General features: G+C 38.0%; 1 protein-coding gene and 1 long non-coding RNA gene across 3 annotated transcripts; one reads left to right on the top strand and one right to left on the bottom strand.

Moving 5' to 3' along the window:
• Window positions 1-5,348: 5,348 nt before the first annotated feature.
• On the top strand, window positions 5,349-14,541 carry LOC114155655 (uncharacterized). Its single transcript, XR_003597802.1, has 3 exons — window positions 5,349-6,931; window positions 11,456-11,458; window positions 12,032-14,541. It is a non-coding gene; the product is annotated as an uncharacterized LOC114155655 (long non-coding RNA).
• On the bottom strand, window positions 8,257-17,245 carry pax10 (paired box 10). Of its 2 annotated transcripts, XM_028035587.1 has the most exons (8): window positions 16,723-17,245; window positions 15,897-16,089; window positions 14,548-14,748; window positions 11,172-11,254; window positions 10,668-10,824; window positions 10,352-10,425; window positions 8,482-8,614; window positions 8,257-8,384 (listed from the first exon to the last, which is right to left on the bottom strand). In XM_028035587.1, the coding sequence occupies exons 1-8, from the start codon at window positions 17,119-17,121 to the stop codon at window positions 8,284-8,286; spliced, it is 1,341 nt and encodes a 446-aa protein (XP_027891388.1). In that variant the 5' UTR covers window positions 17,122-17,245; the 3' UTR covers window positions 8,257-8,283. The 2 variants fall into 2 exon arrangements, with proteins under 2 accessions (XP_027891388.1, XP_027891397.1); XM_028035596.1 differs by having other exon boundaries at window positions 15,897-16,796.

The raw sequence follows: 17,245 nt of genomic DNA, 5'->3' as shown, positions 1-17,245 counted from the left end.
TGCTTCCAGAGATTCATAAAAAGTCTATCGAGTCCAGATACATTTAATTGCATCCATTCCTGAGCCGGCCCAAGGGATAAGAGAACTGAGCCACAACTGGAAATGCCAATAAATGCTTGTGTTTAAACACAACCCACAGATGTAATCTGCTTACAAAGAACCAGAATATTAAGTTTGATTTAATAGTTTTGCCATTAATAGTTTAAAACTTTAAAGTTTAAAGTAATTATTAAGATTACGTTGTAAACATACGTATATTATAGTGTGATTGTTGTGTTGCTATGGTTACTATCTGATGCCAGGAATTAAACTTTGTCCTTGAGCTTCAGTTTGTCAGTAAATACATCTGAGCAAATAATTATATCTGATTACTTTAAGCTTCGCCCCCTTTCCCAGAATAAGTTTCTGTTGTGTTTTTGTAAATATTTGGAGTTTTTTTAATATCATAAGTACAATTATCATATTTTAAATTGTTCAATCAAGCTCCAATCAATCAAGTTTATTTGTATATCACATTTCAGAAACAAGGTTCATAAAAACATCATACAGTCATATTTTGTCTCGTTTTGTCATCAAAATAATCAATACACATCAATCAATATTTATCTTCAATCACACATGATTGATTTTTTAATTTAAATTTATTTAGCTCAGAATAAAGAAATACAAATTAAACTGATTTATTTTCCAACAGGATCAGTTTTGGTCTCAGTTAATACAACAGAAATTTCATGCAGTTTAGCCTCAAAATGCCGACTCGTTCTTTTTTCCTCCTGAGTCAAGCTGCTCTTCCAGTCTGGTTCTCCGCCCTTCTCCGTCCCGTTCGCATGAGCGACTCTTCAGGAATGCTTAGAGGAAGTTCCAGTTCGGCACCGCCGTCCACACGGACTTCAACAAAGACACGATTACATGTTGAGGGTCAAAGGTGAAAAGTCTCAGCAGTTCCGACCTCAGATGAGAAATCAAAGGAATTCATTCTCTAATTCCGACAGTTTTCACACAAAAGTCTCTCAGACGAGGTGGTAACAATTTATTTCTGTAAGTTCAGAGGTCAGCTGCACTGTGACATCATTATGCTCTGCAGAAAATAGTCTGAACAAACGTCCCTTTCTGACAGTTTAACGTTTTCTGAAAATGGGATGTTTCTGAACATAGAACATAAATCCTGTCAAAACGTCATCATAAACCTCAGTATTATGCTTTCTTTAACAGGTTCAAATAGGTCTGTATTCTTTACAAAACATGTTTTTCAAACAAAATCATTTTAATATAATGAGATTTCAGTCTGCTCAGTTCTGCCTGTTTTGTTTTAGAGTGCCTTGTCACTTTAAATCCAAATAAGCTGCTGCTGGCCACACTTCCCAACTCAACATTTACACTCGTATGTGAAAATGGCTGCAAACTGATGTGCAATTATACAACCGTACATCTTTGAAAAGCAGAAGTGGAGCCTCCTTCACAACTATCAAGAATCCAGAAAGTGGTTTCTGGATGGTAAGTCAACAACAAAACACTTTGTTTTTTCCAGCAGCCATTGCACAGCAAATACAGTGGTAAAACCAGCTGACCCAACCTGCTGGAGCTCCCTGGGGTTGCTATGTAACGCCGCAGTGACCGTTGATTGAGACTCAACAAATGTGAGGTTTTTGAAACGGCTCATTTGCCAGACACCACAAAACATTAACTTATTACTAAAGAAATAAATGATTTGGTGTTTTGTAGAAGCAGTAAAAACTCAAAGAGACGTATAAAAATGTGAATTTTGCATAAAATGTCCCTTTTAAAAATGTAAGCATAATTTTGAAAAAATGTGCCAGATAGATGCATTTGAAAAGAATTATAGGCGGAAACTAATAGTTTCACCATCCACCAATCATTCCCACACATATACTCATATTCGTTTTTACATTTGAGAAATACTGTATTATCAGTTATAACAAGTTAAACTGAATCTTGGATCAAATCTGATCATAAAATCTCAACTTTAACTCAGTGAAAAGAATATAATTAACATTAAAAATGTCTTCTTTTTTTGTCATTCTCCCTATTTAACAGGAAATGATTCTCCCTTCATCATGTAAAGATGCTGCTGCATTGAGCCGAAGTGCTCTGGCATTTCCTGTCTCCTCTTAGAGTCCCATTATGTTTGCAGGTCAACATCTTTATTCTCACAGCAAACCATCCATAGTATTATCTTTCCATCTTCCTCCCCCCCTTCCACTTCCTCCTCTTCTCTTTAATTTCTGTTGGTCCCCCAGGACTAAAGTGAGTCATGCCATTAGCACATAGTGCAGAGCTGCTAATGGCTGTCCAGTTTCCGCCATGTCTAGTTCTTATTTCTGCCCCGTGGAAAAATAAACGCGTTTTTCTGGCTGCTCAGTGTGTCCCAGTGTAACATTGATGTTAATAAATCGGGCAACAAAGCAACAGGCCTGTGAGCCCAGCTTGTTCTCCATCTTTGTTCTTCTTCTAGGTGTATATTCAATCCACCTTATTGATTTGTTCAAAGCTCAGGCAGCAGACAGCAGCTGCAACATGACACCAGTACTTAATGTCACACTCAATGAAACAGTTTTTAAGCACTTAGCGATTTACAAATTCAGCAAATACAGCCATAATTTATTAGGGGCATTTGTTTCCGTCATCCAAAATCTAATATTTATGAGTTTTTTTTAAGTGTTCTGCTCTTAAGATCTGACTGAAAATATTGCACTTTAAATGTTTCCAAGCTTTGTCATTTGGTTGCCAGGTTGAACACACAGGATTTTGGAGAGTTGAGTTCAAATGATTTATGTTGAAAAAAATCCTTATTAAAGACACAAAAATGATCAATCTCAACCTTAAATTGGTCAAAGGCATGTAAAATCAATAATTTCATTTGACTATTTTTAAAATTGCTATTTGTTTCTATCAGAATAGACTGTAATAACACAAAACTTCACGTTTGGTCTAGTTTCACGTGCAAATATCTTATTACACTTGAAATAAAACAAAACTAACAAGTAACTTTTCAGTAGAAGTTTCTTTTACATTAATAGTTCTTGAATTTTGATAAAACATACTAGTTCCTCTGGAAGATTATTTCACTTTTAACAAAACACTTTTACCATATTATAAATAAAATAATCTGCCACTGCAACTAGTACTTTTAAAAATTTATGTTCATGAATAATAAACTTAGAACGAGCTCCTATATCATGCTGAAAAGTTACTTTTAAGTTAGGGTTTTCATATTTCAAGTGTGGTAAGATGTTTGAACTAGAAACGAGAAAGGCCTTGTACATATTTATTTAGGAGAAGGTTTTTTAATTCAGTGCATTATTACACTTACTCTATGAATGGCACAGCTTTTAGTTTATGATAAGCATGGGCATTTACCAAATTATTGTTTCCCAGTTTCAAATCTACAATGCATATTATGTCTGCATGTAAACATGACCAGAGCTCTACACACACAGGCTACGTTCACACTGCAGCCGGAAGTGACCCAATCCTATTTTATTTCTTTTGCCTTGATGCGACCTGTATCTGATCGTTACAATTGTCTGAACAACTCAGATCGGATTTTGTTTTTTTAATGCGATTCAGGCCACTTGGACATCCGATCCGATCTTTGCAAACTGGGTTTCAGATGATGTAGCATCGATGTCACCCAATGCAGATGGAGGGCAGGAAGTAAATGCAGCCCATTTATTTCTGTTGATCCAGCATCAAAATGCCTAAAGTCTGAGTCTTGTTCCAATCGTTCTAATAAAGAGAAAGATAAACGTTATTTTCGTGTTTCGAAGATAGTTAGTCACAAGGGAGTAAATTTTTTTTTAAGTACATAAAAAAGAGGAGAAAAGTGGATCAACAGTCTACGACTAAAAACAGGAGGTGCAGAAACTAACAAAGCCAGAGTTTGCAGCGCCACTTTCTAACAGGTAACGATCACATCGTTTAAATTGCATTTTCAGATATTTTATTAGACAGGTACTTAGAAGGACAAGCATTCAGATGTAAAATAAGATGCATTACTTTTACTCCCTAGCTTGGTTGTCCTCACAGTGCTAATGTTGTTAGCAGCTAGCTCAGGGCCGAGTCCTGGACAGAAAACATAATGTTTATTCAGTGGGACTTTCATGCTAAAAAAAAAAAGAAAAAAAAAAAAAGAAAATCAGAATAAATTAAATATAACCTACCCACAGTGAGCTGTGACTATTCCCCCACATCTGGCCACGAACTTTATTTATAGTTCAGGAATATATTCGTGGACAGACACGAACACAGAGGTTTCTGTAGATCTGTAGATGTAGCTGAGAATAGTTGAGCTACATTGGACCCGAATCCAGAGTCCTACAATGACTCAACATTAACTTACAACTCCAGCATGAATTTGGGTTTACAGAAGCTGAATAAATAATTTTGCAGGAGATCCAAGCTCATTCACATAACATGGGTTAGTTTGCTGTTAGCATCGTTTGACTAAATACTTAAAATAGCACAACTCACTATTCACCCGGCAGAAACAAGTCAACAGCCATATAGTGCTTCTTTTGATCCTACATGCTTGACCCGACCTAAAACAAAATAATTGTTATGCTCCAGGTTTTTGAAAACTTTCATTGGCTCGTCCTATAATATGAGGTCTGCAGCTCCAGATAATTCGTTATGTCAGTCGCCTCGATGCCGGATAAATCCTCAAGATTATAAGAGAAGTCTTTTTTTACCAAGATAATGCGGATCAGATCCTAAATATACGCATATTTTTTGAGATACCTCGTACTCAGGGCATTAGCGTACTCCTGATCCATTTTGCTTTGTTTTGAACCGTAAAAATCCTCTTCCTCCATCTGAATTTGAAGAACATCTGAAATAAAAACAACAACCATGGCGGACGACGACGAGGTTTAAGTTCTTAGTGTGTTAGCTCCGGTTGGATGACAACTTAAAAAATCGTAAGATATGCTACACCATTAACATCCATGTTTACTTCCGCAAACACTCAGTTCTTCTTCTTCTTCTTTTTTGTGACGGTTGGCAAAACGCTGAGCACGCTCTCTATTTGTGACGTTATTGCCGCCTCTACTGCGCATGCCGGACACTTTCAGGTCGTTTGCAGTTCACACTGGAGATCACCTACAGGTCGCTTGGTCACATATTTGGAAATATGAACGAACATGGCACAAAAATTCGATTTGACAAAAAGTCGGAATTGGGTCACTTCAGGCTACAGTGTGAACGCAAACCTAAGTTTTACTTTGAAATGTTTTTTCGTTTTTGTAATGATTTGTCTTTGCAGAGAGAGCACACTGGTTTTGATTGCAGCAAAAGCAATGGATGAACATTAAACAAAACACATATTCAGGTAAGATCAAATTTTTTTATTCTATCTTAGAAACAATTTTAATATTTACTCATCTGTTACGACTTGTGCTGAGTAAAATATACCACAAATGCACATAAGTGTATGACACACCATTTTATTTTCATTAAAGGGATTCAAGGCCTTCACAAAAAGGGGTTGACTCTTGGTAACTATAGAGTACTAACACAACACATGACAACAATGAAACCTCAACACAAATAACCCGTGAGAACAAGTGAAGACACAAATAAATAGGAGATTTTAAGGACATTTCATATGAGTTGCATCAACAGAACCAGAGGAAAAACGTGAGCAGAGCCTACATCTCTGTAAAAGTACAATAAAGGCTTCTGTACAATATTTGATTTGTTTCTGAGTAGCTGATTGTCTCTATAGCGCCATCTTTTGGTCATGCACAGCAGGTTCAAGTCTGTAGTAGTTCTACATTTTCTCCCCCACCTCTGATTGTCTCTTTGAAGTGCTAGCATTTTAGTATGAGGTGCAGGAATTTCTGATTGTCCCTCGCTGGAAAAAAGTGTCATTAGTGATGTATAAAACAGTTTAAAAGACTTTGTGAATCAGTTTTTAATCGCTTTACAAGCTGCTACTGTTTTATTAACTGACTGGATAAACATATTCCCCAAATTAATATCAAATATAGAAGAAATTTGCTGCAGATTCTATGTTTCAGGGCTAAACCTATAACAGAATGGCAAAATTGTTATTTTTGATCAATTGTCTTGTGCTTTAAGGATGATTGGAGCCCAGATCATGCTACATTCTTTCCTCTAATAACGCTTTACAGTCTTCCACAGTTACGTTGTTCCCCCACAGATGTCTGTACAAAAATATGCAGCCTCAATGCAGTCAGGATAGGCAGGATTTACACTTTTTATGGTAGATTTTTAAAGTTTTAAGTACAAGTGATTGTCTAAAATCTTCACAGTAGTCTCACAGCTTAGGGAACAAGCTAGTTTATCACAATATGGTTAAGCTGCTCAAGTAACAAGAGACAGTGGTTGCATTTCACAATACACCTGAAATATGCTGGTATTTACCTGGGATGAATTATTTGTGTGTGCGGCACAGCTTTGCACTTTTCTCAGATTCAAATGTATCAAAATGATTAGCAGTTTTTCTAAAAATAAAAATCAAAACCTTGAGTTTTGAATTAATTCTTGAAAATGTTAATTCTCCAGTTCCTTACGGTTACAGACAATGGATGGATGGATTATCTGGGAGACCAACACAAGGTATTGCATAACTGTGAATAGGAACAAAAATCACTGCAAAAACAAAATCTTACCCAGTAATTTTTGTCTAGTTGAAATAAGACAAAACTAACTTGCAAGTAATTTTTCGACAAGACATACCAACTTGATTGGTTCCTTAATATTGATGGAAAAGTAATAGTTCAATTGTCAGATTATTTAACTTATGACATTTTTGTCCGTTTATATCAAAGAATTATTGGCTTAAAACAAGTCTTTATATTTTGCTGAAAAGTTACTTATGAGTTAATCTTGTCTTATTTCAAATATATTAAGATATTTGTACTAGAAACTGGATCAAAAATACGTAGATGTGATGGTGTAGAAAACGTTTTAGAAACAAAATCCTGACCCATCAACCATCAACAACTATCCTTGAGAAATGTGATTTAATTAAAAAATATTTAAAACAAAAGCACAATGTGTGCACAATCTGCAACCCAATTGTCTGTAGTGCAATTTGGTTCATGTATCCAGTGCAAAAAATAAAACAAAATTTGTAAATAACGGAGGAGATGGCGCTGCTTTATGAATTTCCCCATATGCATGGAGAAGAATTAACCCTGCAAAACATGGTGTTGGCAGCATGATGCTGTGGGGGATGGATGTTGGAGAATTCTGGAAAAAAACAACCTGAAAAACACTGGAAACTTAAAACAGCCATAAACATCATGTATGAGAATGGCCTACTCAAAGGCCAGATGCAAAAAAAATTGAGAATTTCAAACAAGACTACTAAATTAAAGTTAGTAAATGCTTGCTTGAGTTATTTCTCTAGAAACTTGAAAAAGATGCACCACAAAACCTGACTGCAACACAAGTAGGTTCTACAAAGTCGACTCAGAGAGACTAAATACAAATGCCCGCCACACTTTACAGATTTTGAAATGTAAAACATTTGAATTTTAAATCTTCTCTTCATACTACTTTGATGAAGGCAATTGTGCTTTCCGGTTTTTATTGAGTGGTATCAGAGTAAAGGGGGACTGAATACAGGTGCAGACCAAAAATGGAGGATTTTCTTCCACTTCACAATCATGCAATAGTTGTTTTGGTTTATCACATAAAATCCCAGTAAAACATAAAAAACTTTATGGCTAAATGTACGACAAAGAATAAATAAATAAAATTATGAGAATTAAATCATATAAGAATAAAGTTATAATATTACAACTATTCTCAAAATATAACTTTATTCTTGCATTATTTCAAGTCTATTTTTTAATTCTTGTACGTGTTTACTACTGTAATATTATAACTGTAATGTTGTTTGATTTTCTTAGCTTGGCCTCGTTACTCCATCATAGTATTGAGACCAAATCTGAAAAATTCAAAGGGTGTGATTACTGCTTCGGTCCTGTTTTTTCGGCTCTCCTGTAAATTGGTGAAGCCGTGCCTCCTGACCGTTCAGAAACGAACGGAACCCAACGGAACCGGAACCAGCAGAGTACTGTGAAGTGCAACCAAAGCTACTTTTGGTTGATTCTGTAAACATTTAATGCATTTCGGGGTCTTCAACCCTCCAAGGCTCCTCTACAGCTCCGACCTGCGCTGCCTTAAAACATGGATGCTAATCTTGTTTCGTTGACAAGACCTTTACATGCCCTTCCTCCTCTTCCTCCTCTTTTCTTCTTCTTCTTCTGTCCATCAGCATTCGCCTGGAGCTCACTGTAATCTGGCCCAGTACTGCCCCAGGTTCTGACTCATGCTTTGTGGCTCAGTTCCTGGGACCTGGACTGGCACCGAAACCCCGGGTGATATGAGCCCTGAGCGGGAGAGGAGAGGGAAACACCACGGTTCTGATCTTAGCGAACACAGAGGCAGCTGGAAGATAAAAATGAGACGTTTCCACCAAACACCCACCTGTGTTGGAGCTGGCTGAGGACGGAGTCTGCAGGTGAGGGGAGGAGTACGCCGACGAGTCGAAGCTGCGCGGCGCAGAGGGCGACGGAGGCAACATGCAGGAGTACGAGGAGGCCGACTGGGGAGGAATGGACTGAGAGGGAGGCAAGAGAGGAAAACAATCAGCTTTAGAGAACGTAGCACCAAGACCAGGGGGGTTCAAAGTGGGGTTCGGGAGCCATTTGTAGCCCTTGAAATGATTTTGTTTGCACCTGACCTCAAGTCAATAAGAGTAAAAAACAATTGATGACCCAAACAATTTGGAAATGATCAGTTGTTCTTTCAATAAGCCCCTTTTCATATTTTGGATCTTTAAAGCTGCAGTATTTAACTTTTAGAATAAAAATATGTTTTGTTGAAACTGTCATTATGTTGTGACAGTTTATTTGACAGATAATCTGTGAAACGATCCACATCTTCCACCTCCTCCCTGAGCTGTTATTGCCAGTTGAAGAAATGCGGCAATACTAACCAAAAATAACCAATCAGAGCCAGGAGGCGGGGCTTAGTGCTATCAATCAATCCTCTGTTCTCCCTGCGTAATGTGGTAATGGTGGAGAAACAACTTACCTTTACAGGAAAACCATTTATCCTCTGTCATTGGTAGCCATGCTAACTAGACTTAGCATTCACAACATGCTATGCTAGCTGCAGCGTAGCCACACGGAGGGTGATTGACAGCACTAAGACCCTCCTCCTGGCTCTGATTGGTTATTTCTAAATAACATGGGCACAAAGCAGAACTTTTCATAGATTATCTCTCATAACAAACTGTCACAGCATGGTGACAGTTTTAATAAATATGTAAAATAAAATATTGTTTTATCAAAGTTACATACTGCAGTTTTAATTACACACAGATTTCATAAAAAGTTTTGTTTATTTTTGAGCAGGTAAAACCGAAAGAAAAATAATAATAAATCAAATCACAGTAAACTAATTTTGCATTTTTAATTCAATAAATTTTGTGACACACTAATAGTTTAGATTTGTCAGTTTTGGCCGCCAAGGCAAAAAGTTGAACAACATTGATCAAGACAGTTGCAAACAGATGAAGCTATGCTGGAGTTTCACCACTAGGAGGAGCTAAAGGTGTGTAAAACAGAGTGTAGATCAGCTGGACTCTAAATCATCCCTAACATTATGTCAGGTGTGTTATACTTAAATAATTGCATGGAAATGATTATTTATGTCTAATCTACATGTATGTACTGTATTACACTGAAAAGTAGGATTTCCACCTTTCTTTTTTCATATTTAAGCAGAATCAAACATTATTTTTATATTATTGTGCAGACATTTTTTTTCAGGAACATTTGGAACAACGTTCCACTCACTGTAAGAGAATGTTCAACGTTCTACACACTTAATATCCAAATAAAGAACTGGCTTAAAATAAGTCAAAAATATCTGCATTAGAACCCAAAGGATCAAAAATGCATCAGGTGGAGCAAATCAGGAGAGACAGAAACTTTAAATTACAGATAAGGGTTTCCCCGCAACGAGAGTATGGAAGAGGATTAGGGTCACCAAAAGTTTAAAAAAATATATAATTCTGACTTCTTTCTCTGAATTCTAACTTTAATTTGTCACGTTAATTTCAAAATTCTGTTATTCTCAGAATTCTGACTTTAATCTCAGAATATTAAAGTCAGAATTTTGAGGAAAAAAAATCTGAGTTCTGAGAAGAAGGTCAGAATTCTGACTTGAATCTCATCATTCTTTTCTTTTTCTTTTTTTGGCCCCAATCTTCTTCCGTAGACAGAGACGCGGCTCAGACTGTGACGTAGTCTGGAAGGTGTTGATGAACGACGAGCGTTGAATGTCTAACCTGGACTCCAGATGAGAAGACAGACAGCGAGCTGTAGCTGGGCAGCGACGGCTCCGTTTGACTCAACATGGACCCTGCAGAGACAGAGATGGTGGTGAGCACACACACACACACACACACACACTTAGATTCACTGAAACCATCTCGATGTGGGAATATTTAATACGTTTGCACTTAAATGGAGAAACCCTGATGCTTTGCAGGAGCCGCTGTGAGGATTGTAATTATAAACTACTGAAATATTCCAGTCTTCGGATGTTTAAATCATGTGCAGCAGACGCAGCCTGCTGCTCCAATGCGATGGTCGGGCCTTTACCTGAGCTGCTGCCGTGCTGCTGATGGTAGACGGACGTGTTGAAGGAGGTGCTGAGCGGCGCCTGGCTCTGTGAGCAGGAGGTGACGCTGCCCGACCTCCTCTGGTTGCGCAGCTTCTCCTCCCTCCTCCACTTGGCTCTCCGGTTGGAGAACCACACCTGCCAGTCAGACTCCAGTCAGACTCCAGACCAAAACAAATTCACTTTGTCCTCAGAATTCTGACTTTAACCTTCTGAGACTAAAGTCAGAATACTGAGAAAAAATAAATAAATCAAAAATTATGAGAAAACAGTTGGAATTCTGACTTTAACCTCAAAATTCTGACTTCTGATCTCAGAATTATGATTTTTTTTTCTCAGAATTTCACTTTAATGTCAGAATTAATTTTTTTCTCAGAATTTTATTTTAATGTCAGAATTAATTTTTTTCTCAGAATTCTGACTTTGATCTCAGACTCCAGTCCGCTCTTCAGGTCATCTGCTGGAATCCGTCCTGATTTGCTCACCTGTATCCGGGCCTCAGGTAAATCGATCTTGTTCGCCAGCCTCTCCCTCGCGAAAACATCTGGGTAATGTGTCCTTTCAAACTCTGTGGAGGATATTACATAACGTCAAACACGCATCACGATAGGGAAAACACAGGACTATTAGAGAGCAGTTTGCCCTGAAGCTTCAGAAAAAGTTCATCAGAACTAAAATTTTACATAAAAAAGAGGCTAATTTTAACAGACTGTGCTCTATGTCGAGTATTAGCATTACTAATTATGTTTTAGAGGAACCTTAAATCCAGGAAGTTAAGCTCCTATGCTTACAACCCGTTTTGAAATATTTATCTGTTGCACTTTGTGTAAATTATTCATCCACGTGGAACACGCACAAAGTTCAACTGAAAGGATGCGAGTTGAGAAGCTGCCTTAGCATTTTATTTCAAAGCAGAGCTGCTTTAAACTAAACAGCAGAGAAGTCCACTTTGATTTTAATCTCATCAAAACTGGTTTCAGGTTGAATCTGATGAGATAAACCAGAGTTACACAGCAAAAAACACAAAACATTACCAAGCAATTTTGGTCCAGTTTCTGGTGCAAATATATTAGTTCATTTGAAATGAGACAAAAATCAATTACAAATCAATAATTTCTTATTATTGATGAAAACGTACTAGTTACACTGAAAGATTGTTTCACAAAATATCTTGTTAAAAGTGAAATAATCTGCCAATGAACAAATACTAATTAATCAATATTAAGGAGATATTCACATAAAATAAGTAGTTTTTTCTTGAAAGTTACTTTTAAGTTAGTACACTTGAAAAAAAGACAAAGCTAAGATATATATACTAGAAACTAGACTAAAAATGCCTAATAAGATTTTGTGTTTTTGCAGTGTACCAAATTAGAAACTAAATCTGGGTATGAGTGAACTCTGTCCTTCGACGCTGCAGTTAGACTTTAGGTTTCAGATCATTATTGCTCAGCAGACGGTTAATTTAAAGCGGACAAACTGCTGACATTTCTGTTGTTGACAAGTCAAAACGCGAACAAGCCGCACCCTGTCAGCAGCAGGTTGAGTCAACGTCCCGATCCCCAGGTTTCCAGGTCTAGTTCCACAGAAAGCTCCCAACTTCACACTTCAAAACTGATCACTTAAAACCTAAACTGCTGTAAACACTTAGAGAATAAGTAGACATGTTCCAACACTGCAAAAAGAAAATCTTAACAAATAACTTTTCAGCGAGACAAACAAGCTTGTTGTACGTAAATAATTCCTTAATGATGATGAAAACGTACTGCTTATGAAATAAGAAAAATGTCTTATGATAAGTAAAATATTCTGCCAGTGGATCCAGTACATTTTTAAAATCAATTTTCCCAAATTATTGACTCACAAGCTACCATATCCTGTTAAAAAGTTACTTATAAGATAGTTTTGTCTTAATTAAAGTAAGATATTTGCACTATAAACTATACTTGGTAATATTTCGTTTTTTGCCGTGAAGTTTCAAAACCAGCAACAGTCTAAAGTTTTCTTAATGAGTTTCTCAGGCTACATCAACGCACTGTGCCCCTTCCCCACCTGTTGCTGTGCACTGGTGGTCACAGTGCACAATAGTCAAGATAGTCAATCGATAGGTTGACTATCTTGGTCAAACATGTAAAAAACGATTTGGGCGTTTCTGTCGCCAAAAACACAAACAGTCATGGTTTACAGAGTAAAAATGTTGCATTTTTCTGTAATAGCTGCCATCTGTTCTGAACGATATAACAAACACATTTTTTTGTTTTCTTTCAAAAAAATTGACTAATAACTAGAGTTTGTAGTCAACCTATTATTTTTGTCAGTTTCTTTATTATTGTACTTGTGCTGATTTATCAAATAGATTTGTAATTTAGTACCTTTATGTCTCTGTTTAAAAAAAAGAGAAGCATTTTAAGTCTTTTCAAATCTGTTTTTCTGTATGAGATATGTATCGGCCAATACGAAACCTCAGATATCTGTATCGGACGTGAATACAGTGAATACATCCTTGTATTCACTTCCGAAATAAATAAAAAAACACAAATTATTCATAATCTCTTGCAGGATGGGGCAGAAAGTGATTTTGCTTTTTTTTTGTTTTGTTTAACGCAGACAAATAATGCATTCAGTTACAAGGAAGCTGTTTTAAAACTACTATAAAACTAGAGCAAGGCTGTGATACCTATTACTGAGCACTGCTCGTCAGCTGGCTGAACAGAAGGACATTTTCTTCCCTTACAAGGAGGATAAGTTTGAAAATATTTCAGGTTACATTTTTTGTGTAGAAAAAGTGAAATTCCAAAAGTAAGATATAGCATTAGGTAAAACCAATATATGCAACGTTTCACTTTTTTCACTTCCGATACTGATATCGATATCTGAGGTCTAGTATCGGCTGATGTTGATACAATACAAACAGCTGAATTTACTTTGAGCATTTTTGTTTTAAACACAGACATAAATCTACTGAATTACAAGTTTATTTGACAACTCTGCACCAGCACAGCGCCCTGTCATATTGCAAGCTGCGTCAAACGTAAAAACAACTTTATTTTGTACAGTCAGTTCAATTAGGAGTAAAACAGCCAATGTAAAATAAACACCAATAAATAAAATGAATCTGACAAAAACAATAGACATGTCAAAATAAACTGCAACAAACCATTCCAATTGTTCAGAAAGTGCAGTTAGAAATTATAAATATAATCTCAAATAAAAAGTAGATTTAGACTGAATAGTTCTGCTATTATGGATCGGCTACATTCTCTGAATTCTTTTCAATATCAGTCCCGATACATATATTAATATCGGATCGGTGTATTTCTCATAAATATATCACCACCAGAGTTTAAATTAAACCTGTGTGAGAAATTGCTGTAATTGGCTTCGTTTTAACTGGGATCTGTGTTAACGCGCTGCGCACTGAGGTCAGTGTACCTCATTACTGTCATCTGCACAGACTGACCGCAGTGATTGGTTTCTGCTCGGGCGCACAGTGGACACTGCCTCCTCATTTGGCCCCGGGGCCCTGCGCAGCCACATCCAGTCAGCGGTGGCTCCCTGATCCGGGGGCCGCATCCCTCTGCAGCAACGACGCATTTTCTGCTGCTTTTCGCCGCTATGGGCCTTTTTGGAACGGAGCGGGAATATTTAGATAAGATATAAGATAATGGATGATTTGCACCCGGAAGTGGAGTTGTTTGGCCGCCGGAGGCGCCAATAAAGATCACGACCTGTCAAAATATGCAAACTGATTTTGTTTGTGGTGCTGTGCTTAATCAGGAAGCTGTAAACCAGTTTGCTGCTGCTGCTGCTGCTGCTGCGTCATGGCGCTGGTTTGAGCTTTGCGTGCGTTAACGCTCTGACCTTTCTCCAGAGCCTCGATCTGCTCCTGCGTGAAGCTGGTCCGGTTCCTCTGCAGCTTCCTCTTGAGTTGCAGCCTCAGCTGAGACTCCTCGCCTTCGTCCCGCTCCACGGGGACTCCTCCACCTCCTCCTCTGCCAGCGCCTCCTCCCGCCGCCTCTCCCCCCATGCTGCCCTCTGTGTCCAGCATGCAGCCCTCGGACACTTCCAGCAAGCAGAGGAAAAACACACACACGAAGAAGTTTATTTAAAAGAAATGTCGCTTTTTAGGGCTGCAGCATGTTAGCAGCAGGGGCGGTTGCTAAATAAATGAAGCCCTGGGCGAGCCTCGCTTTCTGGCCCCCCTGTCACACATACTGAGCCAATTTTATTTAAAAAAAAAAAAAAAAAGGTTTTACAGTGTATCTTATCTGAGTCAGCCATCCACTTTAACAGCTAAAATAACTCTGATATTTTTTAATGTAATATCTTGTGCTTAGCTAAAAGAATTTTCCATAGTTTTACATGAACAGAGGCAGATCAAGAGGACCGATTATTAGAGCCACACTAGAAAATAAAAAATAAATACAAATACAAGAATAAAGTCGGAAAATTATGAGATTAAAATCATAATCTGGCTTTATTTACATAATACTATGACTTTACTGTCTTATTATTTCAACTTTATTCCTAAACTTTATTCTCAAATTATTATTACTTTATTCTTGTCATATTCTAACTTTATTTGTGTAAGTTTATGACATTATTGTCATCATTTTAATTGTATTTATTTTTTCTTAATATGGTCGCAGATCAATGCGTAAGCAGCATAAAATAATTTGGTCCAAGTTTGTATTTTCCAATCTTCAGGCTGGCCTTCAAGATAGCAATAAATGCCCCCCAAAATATTGAAAACGTTACATTTTTATGTTTTTACTAACAGAATAAAAATGTAAACAATCTAAACCTTTTGTTTTTAAGCATGTCTGATTTCTGTGGAACAGTCCCCTTCAGGTTTGACCAGTTTAAATATTTTATATTTAATATTTTAGATTTAAATGTTGCACAAACTGCATAAAAATAACCTTTCCCCAGCAATGGAACCGTATATAACAAAATAGGCGCTCAATCATTGACTAATCATGCAAATAGCCAGCAGAAAACTTATTCTGGATGTAAATGAAAGGCAACTTCTTTCACTCCTAGATGCACGCTGTAGCCCCCCAGGCCTTGGCGCCCTGGGTGGTGAGCCACATCTCCCATGTCACAAACTACAGGCTAAGATTTGCTGGCTGCAAAAGTTAATCTGCTTTAAAATTCAACAGAGCTGACCTCAACCAGCTGACATGCTTCCATGCTCGGCGTCTCCTCACCTGCGCTGTGTTGCGTCTGAACGCCGGTGGGGTCATGGTACCAGTTGTTGGGCCCGCTCCAGTTGGAGCCGCTCTGCAGGTTCAGCATGGTTAACTTCTCATACATACTACGGACGTCCAGACCAGCATGGAGAGAAATAAAGGAACCCCCGTCCTCTGCGTGTGATCGCCCCCGTTTACTCCTCTCCGCCTCCTTGGATCCGTTTTGAAACGGCAGAAAAACGAAGCAGAAGAAGAAGAAGGAGGAAGAAAGGAGGGGTTCGTATCGCATGAGTTCACACATGGTTGGCATTGTGACGAATTAGCCTCATGATGACAGACATAAATGGAGTTAGTTACATGCTCGCTGTCGTAACGTGTGTGTGTTATACATTGCAATGCTAGTATACCATGGGGAGAGGAGGTACATTAGAACCCACTCAGAGAGCCGTGACATTTGACTTGCTTTTAGCTCCGTTTTTTGCAGAACTCAAGCTTGAATGCACTCAAAAATGAGCAAAAAACCCCCATAAAAGTAGGAATTTATATGAGACAAATAAACTTTCGCTGCAGATGTGCAGAAATAGAGCCACTGCATGAGTTGGAAAGCTTTAAAATCAATGTTGTACAAGCAAGAAAAGGCTGCAAGTTAGGATGCATAATGCACAATCACATAGTTGTTGCAAAATAAATTGTTTTTTACATTATATAAGAGTGCGACTGAAGCGAAAAAGTGTCAAAGGTCAATTTGGATTCATTTAAATTCAACAATTTCACAAATTTGAGAACTGGGTTAAGAAAATTATACAGCATGAAGCATTTAAAAGATTAATTTTCACCAACTCACCAAGTTGACCAGAGAGACGGACGCAGTCGTCCTGAGAGTTCCTCTCCTCCTCGGCGGACCTTTATTCCCCCAACGTCCGGCTTTGTTGACAACGCTGTGTGTGTGTGTGAGTGTGTGTTGCAAAGGAGAGTGCAGGGAGAAAGATGAAGAGAGTTGGACAGGGTGAGATAGAGTGAAAGAGGAAGGAGAGGGACGGAGGGATGGAGGAAGGAGGGGGGGCTCTGGAGAGAAATGCGTCTGCGGGCGCTCGTGTCCTCCGAGCGATGGGGAGAGAGAGGAAGAGGAAGAGAGGAAGGGAGAGGGAGCCACCGAGGGGTGACAAAGTGAGTCAACATCAGTGTCAAGTTTGAACTTAATGCCAGCGAGAGGAGGAGGGGGAAGGCTGGGAGAGAGGAGCATAAAGCACAGATAATGGAAAGATAGGGGATGATAAATAGATGATGGGGTTCAATTTTAGCCATAAATTACACATAGATACCCAGTAAAATCAGCAGGGAGGTATTTCCAGACCAGACTGTGTTGA

The sequence above is a fragment of the Xiphophorus couchianus genome, chromosome 2 (genome assembly GCF_001444195.1).
Source record: "Xiphophorus couchianus chromosome 2, X_couchianus-1.0, whole genome shotgun sequence".
NCBI lineage: Eukaryota > Metazoa > Chordata > Actinopteri > Cyprinodontiformes > Poeciliidae > Xiphophorus > Xiphophorus couchianus.
The sequence above is the reverse complement of the archived record's forward strand: the minus strand, read 5'-3'. Positions and strand labels throughout refer to the sequence as shown.

Bases quoted from the DNA above. Each gene is read 5' to 3' on its own strand.
- pax10 (XM_028035587.1), bottom strand. From the start codon at position 17,121: ATGCTCCTCTCTCCCAGCCTTCCCCCTCCTCCTCTCGCTGGCATTAAG. The intron at 10,825-11,171 runs GTGAGCAAATCA...TCTGACTGGCAG, and splicing joins TACCTGAGGCCCGGATACAG to GTGTGGTTCTCCAACCGGAG. The intron at 8,615-10,351 runs GTTAGACATTCA...CCTCCCTCTCAG, and splicing joins TCTTCTCATCTGGAGTCCAG to TCCATTCCTCCCCAGTCGGC.